At 51.6% G+C, this 16,185-nt stretch overlaps 4 protein-coding genes across 4 annotated transcripts; 2 read left to right on the top strand and 2 right to left on the bottom strand.

Annotated features, from left to right (window-relative positions):
• Positions 1–117: 117 nt before the first annotated feature.
• Positions 118–2,701, bottom strand: Asppvi_001297 (uncharacterized protein; the record flags this gene model as incomplete). Its single annotated transcript, XM_043297594.1, has 3 exons — positions 118–534; positions 587–2,121; positions 2,206–2,701. 3 exons carry the CDS (start codon positions 2,699–2,701, stop codon positions 118–120), a joined length of 2,448 nt encoding a protein of 815 aa, XP_043153529.1.
• A 1,416-nt stretch (positions 2,702–4,117) lies between these two features.
• Positions 4,118–6,619, top strand: Asppvi_001296 (putative C6 transcription factor (Leu3); the record flags this gene model as incomplete). The annotated part of the gene is made up of 6 exons (XM_043297593.1): positions 4,118–4,315; positions 4,393–4,847; positions 4,903–5,340; positions 5,392–5,660; positions 5,713–6,246; positions 6,309–6,619. 6 exons carry the CDS (start codon positions 4,118–4,120, stop codon positions 6,617–6,619), a joined length of 2,205 nt encoding a protein of 734 aa, XP_043153528.1.
• Positions 6,620–7,821: 1,202 nt separating this feature from the next.
• Asppvi_001295 (uncharacterized protein) lies at positions 7,822–10,434 on the bottom strand (the record flags this gene model as incomplete). Its single annotated transcript, XM_043297592.1, has 1 exon — positions 7,822–10,434. One exon carries the CDS (start codon positions 10,432–10,434, stop codon positions 7,822–7,824), a length of 2,613 nt encoding a protein of 870 aa, XP_043153527.1.
• A 2,687-nt stretch (positions 10,435–13,121) lies between these two features.
• On the top strand, positions 13,122–15,436 carry Asppvi_001294 (serine/threonine-protein kinase; the record flags this gene model as incomplete). The annotated part of the gene is made up of 3 exons (XM_043297591.1): positions 13,122–13,583; positions 13,943–14,187; positions 14,254–15,436. 3 exons carry the CDS (start codon positions 13,122–13,124, stop codon positions 15,434–15,436), a joined length of 1,890 nt encoding a protein of 629 aa, XP_043153526.1.
• Positions 15,437–16,185: the final 749 nt, after the last annotated feature.

Below are 16,185 nucleotides of genomic sequence, written 5' to 3'. Positions count from 1 at the left end.
TCCGCTTTGAGCATTTATTGAAGCATCCATACCGCTGTTTGGGACTGTTTCCTGGATATATTCGACTCGATATACATACATGCATGCTTCTTGGGGCAGCGCTTCGGAATTTTGATTTCACGCTCGATATTTGGATACCCATGAGACCGAGTCTCGACTTTCGTTACGGAATGCTATCCTGTGGTTTTGGCAGTTTTGTGCACTTTTATGAATATGGCTGTAGACAACTGGAGCAACACTACAGGCGTTCAACGAGCATATTATAAGCAATTGGGCAGTCATTATCATCAGAAATCTCAAAAGCAAAGACGCGCAGGGGATATAGAGTATAGTCTCAGCAACCGCCTCCACCTCCACATCCACCTCCGCCTCCTCCCCCTCCACACCCTCCCCCTCCTCCTCCTCCACCACCACCACCACATCCTCCTCCTCCGCCGCCGCCACATCCTCCACTGCATGACCCTCCCATGCCACCGCAGCCTCCAGCCGCAACACCGCCACCACATGTGCCTGCACAACAGTTCCCATGGGCTCCTGCAACGGTGCTCATACAGCTCGGGTTTGATGCGTAAACGTCAGGGTTTACGCACGGGTCGCACATGTAAGGCCCGTAGTAGGGCACGACCACCGGGAAACCCCAGACCATGGGAACGGCGTACATATTGGCGTCTGCTGCAGATGACGAGGAACGTCTCTTCGGATCGTCGGCTTTGCCGAGTTTGCGATTTCTCTTCTCGGCACGTCGGCGCGCCTTCTCGTAATTGTGACGGAGTTTCATGGCCTGTATCCTTCGAGGGTCGATGCCGAGCACCTTGTCCTTGGTCTCGGCTCGGACCGCATTGTGAGCGGAGATGTGGGGGTTCTTTTCTGGGTCAGACGAGATGTCCTGTCTATCGTGGAGATTGGCAGCGGCTCCGCGGGCTTTGGCCGCTGTAGAGGAGACAAAAGGACCGCTCCGGAGGTCGGGCGCGCGGATAGCCTCGCAGTACCAGCATGTGCACTCGCTGTAGATCTCGCCGTCGGTTAGCTTCCTGTAGATCTTGCTGGTCCATTCGAAGCCATCGGAGAGCCGATTCTCATCGATTTTGTCGTCGTGGTCGATGAAGGTGGCCGTCCTGGTATGCAACTTTGTGTGGTAGACGGAGTACTCGAAGTATCGCTGGGGGGCAAGCTGATGCGTGTGCCAGGCGAGGTCCACGTCGAGGGTGGGGACGGCCATGCGTCGCTGATACGACGCCATGATATGGAAGAACACATGGTATTTGCGTATCAGGCGGTCCATGGTTGTCATCACAGTCGGCGAGTGGAGCCAGTCGATGTGATCCATCTTCTGGACGAACGTCCCCTGTCGGATAACTGCCCCGACCAGATCTAGAGCAAAGGGTCCGGTGTTATTCCAGTAATGGGACATCATGCGACGAAAGGCTATTCCATCTTCCCTCTGACGCCTCCCGTTGTTTGCCAGTCGCATGATTCGCCAATCCTTGAGCTTGCTTTCGAGCTCGTCGCGCAGCTGACTGACAGTGATGCAGCGTGCTTGCCGGGCGTCGGTGTAGTCAAGGAGGTAATTGCCCAGTGCCTCAATAAATCGGTTAGGGAACGTCGAGTGTGGACTTGTCCGACTTTTCTTGATCGATTCCGGGACTCCACGCAAGTTGTACAGTGTCCCTGGCATCGGTACCTTCTCTTTCAGCCAATCCACGACATCCGTTCTGAATTTTTGGACTCTCAGCAGCTCGTGGTCGATTGTCGAGCCGCACTTGGAGCATTTTACGTTAAAGTTCTTGTCTGCGTAGCCGTCGAACTTGTCAAACGCCGTCTGAATCGGGAGCGAGATTCTGCCCCGTGTCCACGGCACCGATACCGTATTCTCACAGGCGGGACACTCGACTAACTTCTCCGGCGGGTCGTGCAGGTTGTCCCATTCACGGCGGGTCACGACGTTGAAACTGAACCTCGCGCGATCCCCCGCCTCATACTCTAGGGTTCGGTTATCGATACAATCATTGATCGTTTCCCAGGGGAAGCCGCCCGCCCAGAGGCTCATCTTCCCAGACCGAATGCAGTCCTCAAGGAAGGCTCTGGGGTTCAGCATATGCGCATGCCATACCATGAGGACATCTGCCTCCGTTAGTACTACTAGACGCCACTACCAAAACTGACGGAAAATAGGCATATGAGAAAAACAATGTATCGATCACTCACCTAAAGGAGGCAGGGAATCCTTGGACCAAGACAGCAGGTGGTTGTCTTGAGTAATGCGATCATAGGTCTCGTGCTCCAGGTCTTTAAGGCGAGGGCATGGCTTGTCGCTGGGAATGCCCCTCTCCCACCACTTCGTATAACGATCAACTGCTCTAGCGGTATAGATAGCCCATCTCTTTTCTCTTATGCGAGCCCGAACCTCATCGCTATGCTCAGGGAACTCGGACTGCGGTGGGTCATGGAGGCCAAAGAGGCCATCGTTCCCGGCCACACTATCGCGCAGGTCCGCTAGTGCCGCGAGGAATTTGAGATGGACAACGCACTGGTCCCTGGTGACGGTTGTTGACACAGGGGGCCCGGCATTGTATGACAGATTCAGCGGTGGGATTGTTGATGGCTGCTCGTCAATCTGGTCATAGCCGGGTGGTTGCTCGGTAGAAGGTCGATCAGCATCATCTGCAGCCTTGCCTTTGACGAGCTCTTGGGTGATAGTCATGTTGACGGGTATATGCGAATTGGAAGAGTCATTAATGGGCATGTATATCCAACTTGCCAAGGAAGAGATAATTCTTTGCAGGGAGCGAAGTGAGCAGCTCTTTATATGTTACTCGGGAGTATTTCAGGTTTGCGCGTACAGGTCAATAACATCATCACTAAGTCTAAGCCATCAAGAACCTCAGTTCAGAAACGATGGCGAATGATGCAACACCTGATCCAGTCATCGAACTGAAGACCGGCAACTGTCGACCCGATCCAAGGCGTCATGAAGCTCTCGGTCTCAGACAGTGCCCGTAATCTTGAATAGCCTAAGGTAGTGAAGGGCCTAGGAATCTGGGGTACTGCTGAGTACCGGGCAATGGCAGTGCAGGGCGAAAGCTGTTTGGGGCAACGAGTTCCGAGACACAGCCCCCCTCGGATTAATTCAATCATATGCTGGACCAATATCCAGGGTCCAAACGAGGAATCATTAGTGGATGGTCCTCAATCAGCCGTCGGAGGCTTAGTCGGGCTAAGCCGTACGCTGAACCATTGGCACAGGTGAGGAGTCTGACAGTGTCGTCCATGGAAGGTTTCTAGAAGCCAACACAAATGGGATGGGGTCTTTGCATAGCCGCGATTAATCTCGGTTACTAGTAAGAACTGCGTAGATACGTGGCAGATTGGCACTTGAAGCTGGTCCCTTTGTTTACTGCTGTTAAGCAAGATGGTATCATGGTAAGAGGAGTCCATCTCTGTGGTAGATGCCTTAGCACCCTCAGGCGGCGACTAAACTCCCCAGTCGACACTCTGAATATACTCGTCACCTGGTGGCTATGATAGGTTTCACAACGAACTATACCAATTGCTACAGAAGACATCAAAGGCACATTGCTCAATACAATTAATTCGACGTTAGAAGCATCCTAGACCCATAGGAGGTTAGATACGCAGTTGCTGTAGACATGTACGAACGTACACAGCAGTTGTAGATAGGCATTAGTCACGTGGGTCCAACACGTGAGCGAGTGCGAGATCGGACAGCCTCTCATCTCCCCCCCGCTTGTTACTCATCCACTGCTGAGGGGTCTGTCTTGTGGCACGAGGGTCAACTGGCTGGGTACTTGGATTTTCTGGTCGAAATAATCTTCTTCAGGGAAAGACCTCGTTTATATCAATTTTTCTTGCATTTATTCCTGGTGCTGGGTCCTTCTTCCTGGTCAACAAAAATTTGCGCGTGACAGCCAGTCCGGGGAAGTATTTTTTCCACGCCCAAGCTTTATCGGCCGCCGCGTGTCCAGTAATCGCCAACGCTCCCAGCCTGGCGTCAATCGGAGGATCGTCGAGCGGAATCGGAGGCGGGGGTGTGCAAGGGGACATTCTGGAGCCGAGTGCACGGAATACTAATAATGCTTCTGCTGCTGCCGGCCCCGTAATGGGAGGTACCGGCCATTCATCTGCTTCTCCCGCTGTCGGTCCCGATGGTTTGGGACAAGTCAAAAAGCGCACCGTCGCCATGGCGGGGCTGGAAAGCTCCCCTGGCAGTGTGGATGATATCGAGGACAATGATCAGCGGGAGGAGAGGAAGAGGCAGCCTGTGAAGCGAGCGTGCAACGAATGTCGACAACAAAAGGTGAGATTGTTGCTTGCTGGCGCGGGCGCTGTTCAATCCCCATGTAGTCTGTACTGACCAGGAGATTTGTTCGATAGCTTCGATGCGATGTAGTTCAAGACCCATGGACTGACTGTTCGCGATGCCGTCGCTTGAAGCTCGAGTGCAAGATCGAGTCCAATTTCAAACGCGTTGGAAAGAGGAGTCGGAATGCTGAGATGGAACGGGAGATTCTCGAGTTGCGAAAGCAGATTGCCAGCGTGCAGGCCAACCCTGCTGCCATGACCCCTCAGCACCAGCAACATGCGCCTTCTCTTCAGTCCTCACACGTTACTCCAAAGCAAGAGTCGAGTCATGTCAGCCCTGCGGGTGTATATCATACGCCTTCAGCCATATCATCCGATCAATATATGGGCTCTCATGAGGCTGTTGCATCTCTACTTGACTTGCGCTCCGGCTTCGATGGCTCGAACTACATGAGGAATGGGAATCTGTTCAAGCGTATTGAAGACGTGGTGGTCGTGCCGGAGAAAGTGACCGAGCTATTTGACCTGTAAGTTCCGCTTGTCCCAAACACTGAGTTCCTTGCATCGTTCTTACCAAGACAGGTTTTTCATGTTCTATCATCCCTTTCTACCGTTCCTTGACCGACAACGTTCGCCAGACGATTACTACCGCGTATCACCATTACTGTTCTGGACTATCATCAGCGTTGGCGCTCGGCGGTACCAGACAGATACCCATCTGCTCAACTCGCTGGCTGGCCCAGTCACACGATTGGTATGGAGTACGTTGGCGGATATACCCCAGAGCTACCACGTTGTCAAGGCGCTTTGTCTGCTCTGTTCATGGCCGTTCCCTACCAGCAGTACCTCGACGGATCCTACCTTTATGTTATGCGGTATGATGATGCAAGTTGCCATGCAACTTGGCTTGCACCGACCGTCTCATACTCAGGACTTTAGCAAGTTCCGAGTAGAACTCATCGAGGAGGAACTCAGGGATAAGGTGAGGACCTGGGCCATTTGTAATGTTGTCGCGCAGCGGTATGTTCATATCTTTTTACTCTCCTTGACCTCGGCGCTGACGAGCTCTAGGGTTGCCACGGGATACGGTCAGCCACCATCTACTCTGTACGACTGGACACTATCAGCGAGCGGGTCGGTGGATCCGAACTTCAAGTTGCCCGAGGATATCAGACGCAGGCTCGATGTTGAAATCTTCTGTGACAAGGTCACGAGGACGCTCTACACCAACCGGCGGGACCCTGTTGGCCTATGCAGTGACCAAGAGAGATCCACGCTGATATCTTTTCTGTCGCGGGATTTTGATGAACTCGAGGACCAACTCAAGTCGAAGACTGACGGTAAGCGCTCCCAGCCTGTGCCGACATGTGAAGCGTCACTAATATAGATCAGCTATAACCGACCTCTTTCTGCGTGCTGCCAATCTGCATCTTCACCTGTCAGCATTCTTTGACGATCCTAGAGCCAAAGACTATCGAGAACGTCTTCTGTCTCTCTATGTCGCAACCACGTCCTTCCTCGAGTCTGCTATGACTCTGGAGACGGACGTTGGCCCAGTCCTATCCTACACGCCGTACTACGTGTACCAAATGATGGTTGCTGGAGCCTGCACACTACTCAAGCTCTGCAAGAGTTTCTTTGCGGCGCACATAGATATGGACTACACCAAGAGTCTTTTCAACAGAACCATCTGGGCGATTCGGGGCGTGTCGGTGTCCAGCAACGACCTCCCCGAACGGTTGGCGGAAGTCTTGGCCCAAATGTGGCGAATGGGCAGTACCCAGCAACAGAAAGCATCCGCTACTAATGCCGAGGTGGACGATACCTTGATGCTCAAGGTCCGGTGCCGCATGAGCATGTCACTTTTGTTTGATTCTGTCTGGCGATGGCGAGAAGACGCACAGACCAAAGGCCGGAATATCGAAGGTATGCTCGACAGTTTTTGCAGTATTATGAACCCCGAACTAATGCTCTCTTCCTTTCCCCAGCTTACCTCAAAAACCCAACAAATCCCGACTCGAACGCTGAATCTTCGGCGTCGTCAACCGCAGGGCCGGCAGGGCGCACCTCGTCCTCCACGCCCGGCCTCCCCGGAGACCCAAGTCTCGCGCCCGCTCCCATGCTCGCACAAGGCAGCCTGGGAGTTCCGCCCGCCAGCGGAGTGACCAATCTACCCAGCGGATTCCTCGAGCCCAACTATGAGGTCTTTGATCCTTTGAACTGGCTACTGGACGGCCTCGTCGATCTCCCATACTCCTACTCGGCAGTGTCAGGGATGGAGCCACAAACTATCGCCTGAAGTACCTGACCGCGTCGTATTCATCAGTATCTCACGCGAACATGTCGAGTTGTATCATACATATACCACGTTGACGCCTCTCATTTTGGTCCGGAGCAAAGGAGTCGGGTTGCTTTTATGTTTGTCCTATTTGTCTTGCTATGCTACGCCAAGCCATACTTTTCATGCTTGTGATTCACTGCGATTTAACGACTGCAACGGATATGAGCGGGTTGCTTGCTTATCAGTATTCTATCCACCAATGATGAGATAGTTAATAGACACCTGACTGATTATGTCATCTGAATCTACATTCACCTCCCTCGCCGTTGATCACCTCGTAGGTATCAAACAACCCATCAAATACAGATTGATCGAATACAGTTTAGAGGGGTTACAGAGGTAGACAATGTCCCAACCCAGCGCCGAAAGCAGAACAACAACAAGGACAAGGACGCCCGCCTACCAAGCCCACCGCCCCGCTTCCTCCCTTCTCATCGCCTCCAAACGACCCCTCACGAAGCCCAGCCCCGTGCCCCAAACAATAAACCCCAGCGTCCATCCCGCCAGCGTCACCATCAAAGCTTCATTGTCTTCGACATCTACAGCTACAGCTACAGCTACAGCTACAGCCACAGGAACTACAGACGACCGGTCCAAAGCGCATACAGTCGAAGTGGATCTGTCGCAGCCACCGCAGCCGTTTCTTGATCCCAGCGTGTGGGAGCGGATGAAGGCCGCGGGGAGGGATACGTCGACGGGGCCAGGTGCTGAGCGGGAGGAAGGGGAGGAAGAGAGGAGGCGGCGGAGGGAGCGAGAGGCGGAGTTTGGGCAKATGGCGGTGCGAGGGAGAATGGGGGGAATAGGGAGGCAGAGGAGATGATACAAAAACCATCGTAGATTGTGCTTGGTTGAGCGATTGGATTGAATTTGTTTATCGCATAGTAGTACATCCAGTACACATATGGCTATATCAATGAACTCAAAAGAACAAGAAGCAAATGCACGCAAACCCTAGATAAATCTCATGTTGGCTCGTTCTCGTCGTCATATCGTCAAGTCGTAAATGTCATGCAAAGTGGTCATAACACTGCAGCAGCAAAAAGGCATGGAAAAAGTATGCAAACTGGCAAATCATGGGCATCATACATATCATAAGAGGGCATGCCATAAGAATCTATCGGAGAAAAAGAAATCGTGGCAATTCATTTCATAACATAGCGTCAGGGGCGGTGAAGAAGGTCGCGAGCCTGCCTGCTAGAGCCCACCAGCACAGCCTCGCCGATTTTCTGCTTCAGCTTTTCTCTTCGTGCCTCGCGCTTTGCTTCTTCGCGCTGCTGAAGCGCCCGCCTCAGGCGTCTGCGGAGGTTGCGCACGGGGCCCAGTCGAAGGCGTAGCCTCCACCATGACAAGGAGAGTATGCTACGCTGATGGAGAGAGGTCTGGGAGCGAAGCGCTTCGGGGCTAAACATGGTGGCACCTACCAGTGCGCTGCTCCTTTTGAGATGGCGGCGGCGATTCGTGCCCTGCAACGGGCTGCGACGAGCGAGGGAAGGCCCGTCGAACACAACCCGTGGCTGAGGCATTCCCAACGAGTTGCTAATGATTTGATCGGACTCCATACCAGCGGCTTGCTGAGGAGGTTCTTCCGACTCCGGCGAGTCGTCCCAGAACCGACGTGGGTGCCAGAATGGATGAAGCCGGCTGTCGATATCTCTGCCAGCTTTGCGATTTTTCGCTGAGGTTATGGACAGCGATCGGACGAAACGATCAAACGAATCCGATCGAGGGCGAACCACCCGTCTGCGTCGGAGTGAGCCAAATCGCCGTGGATGGTTCCCATTCAAGTCGACGACATCATCCGTCACCCTCAGCTGCCGGTCAGCTTCATCTTCAGGAGTCGGCGGGATGACGTTATGGACCGGAGGTTTCGGTGGCGGACGAGGGTTCCTCAAAGGTGAATCGACATGGCTGGAATCCTGAGGCAGAAGGTTTTCAGGCGTTCGTGGATCCCTCCGTCGCTGACAATCATCCGGCTGAGGCGCCCGGGGTTCGAGTGCAGATCGCACAGGCTGGTCGACAAGTAGGAGAGATTCATTATTGTGAGGAAAGAAAGTAACTGTCCTCGCCTCCTTGATTTCAATCAACCCTGGCGACGATGACGCGACTGAGGCTGGCGTGAAGAGAATGGAAGGCGGGCGTAGGTGGGTCATGTCTTCAACGCCGATCCAGATGGATTGTGTCTTCGGAGCATCAGTGACATCCCAGTGGCCGGCACTCATGGTAAGGTTGTCAAGCTTTGGTTCGGGCCGTTCAATAGGGGCCTTATCCATCTCACGATCCTTGAGAATGTCCTGATTTTGATGGCTCTCGGAGGCGAAGGACGGACGCCGTGAGCTGCCTCTACTTGTGGGCGCCGACAACGATGAACTGCGGGGCGGAATCACCGGCCGACCGATGTTGCGACCTCTGAGATCTGACGCTGGGGTAGCAGTAGCGATTGAGTCGGAAAATGTCCGCTTCTTCTGACGGGTAAGGTCGAGAGATGGCGGTCTACTCTTCCGTGAAGACTCAGGTCGCTGACTGGATCGCCGGGAACCAGCCTTGGATGGATTCCTGCTGACAGATTGAGACGAATGAAGAGAAGAGCGTCGCTCAGGAATCACGACTACAGGGACAACCTCAATAGGTCTAGGAGGACCGCCCGGTGTGGCACTGACTGGAGCAGAGATTTCAGAAGCAATGCTCTTGCGCACTTGTTCTGTGATCCGAGCAGCTTTGTGGACTAGGCGGTGCTGAGAGCCCGGATTGGAAACAAGCGATGTACGTTCCGACTTGGTCGAGGGCGAGCTGACGGAGCGTAGAGACTGCCTCTTTTCCGTATGCCGCAGTGTTCGGTTGGCCGGTCGCGGAGCGTCAATGATCATAGCTTCAATTGTCGACGATGTCGACACACCGGAATATCGCCGGAAATCCTCTTCAGCGGGGGGCCACCCTATCTCCTCGCGAAATTGTTCCAGGGAAGGGCTTGCCATGCTATTTTGAGCATCTTTAAGCCGGTCACGCAGCTTCCTTCCACGTATTGGAGGGAGATCCTCATCGTTCCCGTCCAAAACAGATCTGTCACGGGATATCTCTGTTCTGATTCTTGGACGACGGTCAGAGGACGCCGCTCGTTCCTCGTCGCAACCATCATACGAGTCAACTCTGGTGGGCCTCAGCGTCTCGTCGGACTGGGACCTATCATCTCCAAAACTGGCATCACTGGAACCACGTGGACTCGCGCTCTGAGACGATCTCTGCTTATAGGGTTTGCGCTTTTTCTGATGTTGCAATGACGGGGTCGAACGATGCGGCGTCACTGTTTCGCCATCCGAAATCATCTCGCGGGCAGTTTGAAAAGACTCGGCTCTAGAGGACGCTGACGTGTGCCCAAACTGACTGAGACTTGGTCGATATGTCGATGAAGTTGTGCGAGGGGGCGTTGTCTCCGGAGTGGGGGGATGGGACGGTTTGGTCGGCGTCATCGCACCACGGATATAGTTGACAGAATGCGAAGAGGCAGTTTTTTGCATGCCTGACATGCCTGACGCGTCATTCGACGATGCTTCTTCGTGGCCAGCGCTGGGTGKAGTTAAAGGAAGAGCCGGGGCGGTTGCGATCGGAACTGCTCCGGAAGTATGGTCGCCATTGTTTGAAGAGGCTGAGTGCGCGAGATCAGGATCCGAGGGCACTTCAACTCTCCGAGGCAGGGACTTGCAAGATCTGAAGAGAGACCGTTCGGGAACCGATTCTGGGGACTCCACAGAGGCACCAGTGGTTTCAACGCCAGGCATCTTGAACCTCGAATTCACCGCCAATTGCCACGACGAGCTGAACCGATATTGTCACCGTAGGTCGACAGATTCACTGTGAGTGATGATTTACCAAGGACATATCACTGGATAGTCAGATGGAGGCGATGAACGGAAGCCACATAGCGAAGAGAGGCGAGAGAGAAGGGACAGTATCAGTGGAATTGTCTAGCCCCGGCAGGTGAAGGAGATAACTGGCTGATTAGTTTGCCCTTTATTTGCTTTTTATTTTTTTGGTTTTTGTCGCCAGGCGAACAAACCAATATGCTCAGTAAAAGCGAAGAGAAAAATGGCCGGACGCGCCACGAAACGAAGAGGCTGCAAGGGATCAGACACGCAGGCGTAACCGTCCAAGCAATGTTGGCCCGCGGTTGTAGCGAAACAACAGCCGATGAGCCAAACCCAACACACCAAGCAATCAAGGTTAGAAATCAGGGGTCAGCGAATAATAAGATGGGGATAAAAATAAGATACGATGACAGTGCATCTACTTTGATACGGCTAGGAATCAGCAAGTGTCAGGCAAGGGCGACAGACATGAGGGGAGACGTGGAAGATCCCGAGTGATGCAGATACAAGGCAACAGAGTGGGCTCGAGGATAAGGTAGATAGATAGACTCATTCCACGTTGCGGAGCTAGAATGTGGGTTTGACTGGCATGAATGTGGCCCAGTTAGATGCGCTCAACGTACTCCTGACTTCCTCAGATAATGCAAATTTTTGGGATTTTGGGCCCAGGTGTGAAGATTTGGGTTTCTATCGAAACTAACAAAGATACCAGGTAGACAGATAGAGGAGAAAAGAGGGGATTCCCACTAAGGATGCTACCTAGTACCTCTCTAGAGTATTGGGCCAATGGTCTTCCTTTTCAGTGCCTCCAATGAATGTGCATCGTCTGGGCTCTTCTTTTGTCACGAAATCTGTTCTTTATTCTATTATTCTGTGAATTCATAACCATGGTGATACTCAAAGTGCTTTGAAAAGGTGATAATACTAGGAGAGGTACTATCTACGCCATATCCACAAATTGATGCCTGAAACATATCCTGTACCACAATGCAGGGTATCAATAATATAACGTATCACTCAAGTGTGAGCCTCTTTTCTCAGACAAAAGATATTTGAAGCCTCTGAGGGATAATTCTCCTCTTGATGAGCAAAAATATCATCTATGTTGTTAAAGGATTATTTCTTTCATAATGACGGGATTGTGTAGTTTTGTCCTCTTCTGCTCCAGTGCTACCAGACTACAACTTGTTGCAGCCTTGCAGAGTTGCAGTCCAAAACAAGGACCTAATGGGGCAAACAAGCAAATAACGAAGGCAAAAGAAGCCAAGTTTGAAGCCCATGAAACCGGATGCAATCCATGGTATCCTTTGAGAACCCCAAGGCCACTTCTTGGAAAGTGCTTCATGTACCAGACTTTTGTATGTCCCTTGTAGCGCTGTCTGAAGAAATAAAAGAGACATTGTGGCAATGACGATTAATGACGATGAGAACTCCACTGCTACTGTTTCATAACAACTATAACATCTAGGCTAGGTACTAGAGAGGTAGAACAGTCCTAAACTACCTAAAGCAAGAGTGAATCAAGAGTTTCAGCCTCTTGAACCTAACTGTCAATGTTTCTTTAACTTTCTGGTTTGTTGAAGCAACAAATGGCGGCTCTGAGAGAAAGCTTCGGATAGATAGATCGATATGTAATGGATAGAAGACATCTATTGGCGATAACCCTGATTACATCCAGAATTCTCCAGCTGCAGTAACATGCTCATGGATCATGGATGCTACCTACTGCTAGTGATAGTAGTAGTGAAGCCATGACATCGGGTCCGAAGATCCCTCGACGTCATACGACGCCTCTTCTTTGGCTCTGCAGAGCCAAAGACAGACACAGAGCAATCAATACAATGCATGCGAGGAGTAATGATGACGATGATTTTCCGATCCCCAAATGCAATGCCCAAATTCCCAATTCCCAATTCCCAAGTTCCCAAGTTCCCAAGTTCCCAAGAATCCCCCAGGATCCACTGACTTCATACGGTGATACTGTCAAGTTCCCTTCAACACCCCGCCTCTATGTCACATAATGATCTCTAGATAACTACCCACTAGTTAGCCACAGGGTAACTGCCTTATTATATATCCAGAGAGAGAAAACTAGAGTGATGGCAAAGGTAGTCTCTGGGTAAATTCACATTCAAAGGATTGTTACCTAGCGTCACCGTCCCAAACTTTGCCTTTTCTCCCCTTTCCCACTCCCATATTTTTGACATTTCAAGTCTTACTCTCTCAACAAATCACTTCTCTCGGGGGGTTCTACTACTTCGTTCTCGACTATCGAGTCTTCTTTAATCTTCAATCAGTATCCCTGGTGGTGTTTCATCGATCCACTTCCTCGAATCTATCCGACTCGAAAAAAATTCCCATTGTGGCGGGGTAAACACTAACCAGAGACCAAGAGAGAAAAACGAACTATTTATCAGCATCATCATCATCATCGTCATCGGCTGCTCCCACCTTACCCTATCCTATCTAACTCTCATCTTTTTCCTTAGCTTTTCCTCTTCCTCTTCCCATTTCCTCTCTCTCCCTTCTCCTCTCTTCCTCCCCTTCTTATCCCTTACCTTTCGCCCATTGTTGTACTCTACAAACTCCCAGCCGCCACCATGAGTACCATTCAAAATCTCAAAAATTTCATACGTCATGGCAAGCAGGCTCGCATTGTCACTCCCCACGCCGAACCCACCACCGACGTTTCCCCTGTTCACGCAGAACAACAACGTCAACCACAGGGCTCATATCCTCCTGCTGCTGGAAATCTCGATGCCATCGATAGCAAATTGGGCCATGCGCACACTCATCAGCAACAAACAGAACCCCCGCAGTCGCAACCTCAGAAGTCTCCCGAAAACAAGCAAGCCAGAACTGCCGAGATTGAACAGATTGTCGCAGAGGAACGGAGTAGCAGGTCAAAAATGCCTAAATACCCTGGCCTCGAGCGATATATCTTACTGGAGAAGATGGGCGACGGTGCCTTTAGCAACGTTTACCGTGCAAAGGATACCACGGGCGAGCATGATGAGGTGGCCATCAAAGTGGTGCGGAAGTTCGAAATGAACAGCCATCAGGTAGGGAATCGGCCCTGAATCTTTTCCTTTGTTCTAGCGTGTGCTTGCTTTTCTAGCTTTTCTGTTATTTCTTGTTTCTTGCGTTTGCGCTTTGCGCTATTTCATCGCTCTATTCAAAAGACATCTCGCCAATCTCTCTTCTTCTTTTAGCATGACGCCCATCTTCATCCAGATTTCAGGAAGAAGCCAAAAGCCGCGGAGGTGCGCAATCCACACATCAAATTCCTATCCCCTTTCTCAAATCCTACTCCCGGCACCTTTCCTTTTCCTTACCATGGCCTCTTCCCTTTACACCTTCCTTCCTTTGATCTCCCAACCTCGGAACGATTGGTAGCGAGATATGCTAATTTCTGCTGCAGCGCGCGAACATTTTGAAGGAGGTCCAGATCATGCGACAACTCGATCATCCGAATATTGTCAAACTGATCGAATTCTCCGAGTCGCGCCAGTACTATTATATCGTTCTGGAACTGTGTCCAGGGGGCGAACTGTTCCATCAGATTGTGCGCTTGACCTATTTCAGTGAAGACCTCAGCCGTCACGTTATCGTCCAGGTCGCCAAAGCTATCGAGTACCTTCATGAGACTTCGGGTGTTGTTCACCGGTACGTTTCATCAAATTGTGATCTTTCTTTTGTCACAGCAAGTAACTGATCCTGTCTTTTCTCTAGTGATATCAAGCCCGAAAACCTCCTGTTCTACCCCATACCCTTCGTGCCGAGTAAGAACCCAAGGCCTGTCCAGCCCGGAGATGAGGAGAAGGTGGATGAAGGCGAATTCATTCCCGGCGTTGGAGCCGGTGGGATAGGCACTATCAAAATTGCCGACTTTGGGTTGTCCAAAGTCATCTGGGATAGTCAGACTATGACCCCCTGTGGCACCGTCGGCTACACGGCGCCGGAGATCGTCAAGGACGAACGGTATTCCAAGAGCGTCGACATGTGGGCCCTTGGCTGTGTGCTCTACACCCTTCTGTGTGGTTTTCCTCCGTTCTATGACGAAAGCATCCAGGTTCTCACCGAGAAGGTTGCGCGGGGCCAGTACACCTTCTTGTCGCCATGGTGGGATGACATCTCCAAATCGGCTCAGGATCTCATCTCGCACCTTCTGACCGTCGACCCCGAGAAGCGGTATAGTATCAAGGAGTTCCTCGCTCATCCGTGGATCCGTCAGACAGATGAAGCGACCGAAGCAGCCGATGATGCGCCCCCGCTTGCCACACCACTCGCTAGTCGTCAAGTCAAGCAACAACCCCTGGATGCGCAAGCAGCCGATCAGGCACCTTACGCGCCTGTAAGTGCCCGGCTACTGGGTCCCGCTTCCGCAGGTTTAGATCGTCCCATAGATTTCCGGTCCCCTGGTGCGATCAACCTGCGTGAGGTGTTCGATGTCGGTTACGCGGTACATCGGCAGGAAGAGGAAGGTAAACGGCGCAAGAATTTCCGGCAAGGATATCGGGGTGCCAATCCGACCACCGGGTTCCAGTCGGCTCTTAACCCCCTGAACGAGGACTACGACGACGAAGAGGATGACATCACATTACAACGCGTCCAGAATGACGCATACCCTCCGGCGAAGATTCCCAAAGCCTCTCAGCACGCGGGAGATGTTGCAGCTATGGAAGCCAAATTACGGTCAACGAACTTGGGAGGAGCCCCCAGTCACGCTGCTCAAGCTAGACAGCCGCCTCAGTCTCGACAGCAGCAGGGTTATGGCACACATAGCGCGAACGTTGCGGCAGCCGCAAAGCAGAGTATCGGCCTGAACTCGCGGCAACCGTTCGAGCTGAGCCTCAGCAATGCGACTCTCTTAGAAAAGAGAGGCAGACGGCAACAGGATCAGGCTGTCGTCTAAGCCGTCCCACGGTTGCTTTCTGCTTCTTCCCTTTTTTTTTTCACTTCAACTGAATCCTGTCTAATGCTTTCTCGCCGTTACGATGGGAGTAATGGGTTCCACATAGTTTACATATCGCTCTGGCTTATGGCTTGCGCCAGGGTCATGGCTTTGCATCTGTTATGGATTTATGATAGTCATCTCTCCGTTCTGTTTGCGTTGGACTGGAAGCATACATGTACCGTCCGCTGGCTGGCTGTTCATTGCTTTTTTTTTTTTTTTCCTTTTTCCCTTTTTTTCCTTTTTCCCTTTTTTTCCTTTTTCCCTTTTTTACCTTTTTTCCTTTCTTTCTCACTCATGCATAGGAGAATCATGGGATTATGATAACAAATATCTCATGGCCAACTGCGTTGATCCCGATTTATTGCGATCCTTTTCCCTACACCATCGATACTCCCCTATCTCGACCGGTGGATATGGGCTTGCGTGCTTCTTGATTACTTTGTAGCTGCCCGTTCTACGCAAGTGTACACAAGTAGAATGTAAAGAGCCATATAGATATATCATATACGCAGAGGGAATAATGGCGATTACGACGTTCATCTGACGGCCAGCACAGTCATGAAACTATCCATATTTTTTATTCATATTTATCACTTGGTGATATCTACACTGAACACATCTCCGCTAAATACAGAGAGACGAGGCACTTATACCCACGGGGAAGGAAACTCGTCGGAATAAACAAAACAGCAGGGTATACATGTCCA

Source organism: Aspergillus pseudoviridinutans (assembly GCF_018340605.1).
Source record: "Aspergillus pseudoviridinutans IFM 55266 DNA, scaffold_1, whole genome shotgun sequence".
NCBI classification, from domain to species: Eukaryota; Fungi; Ascomycota; class Eurotiomycetes; order Eurotiales; family Aspergillaceae; genus Aspergillus; species Aspergillus pseudoviridinutans.
The sequence above is the reverse complement of the archived record's forward strand: the minus strand, read 5'-3'. Positions and strand labels throughout refer to the sequence as shown.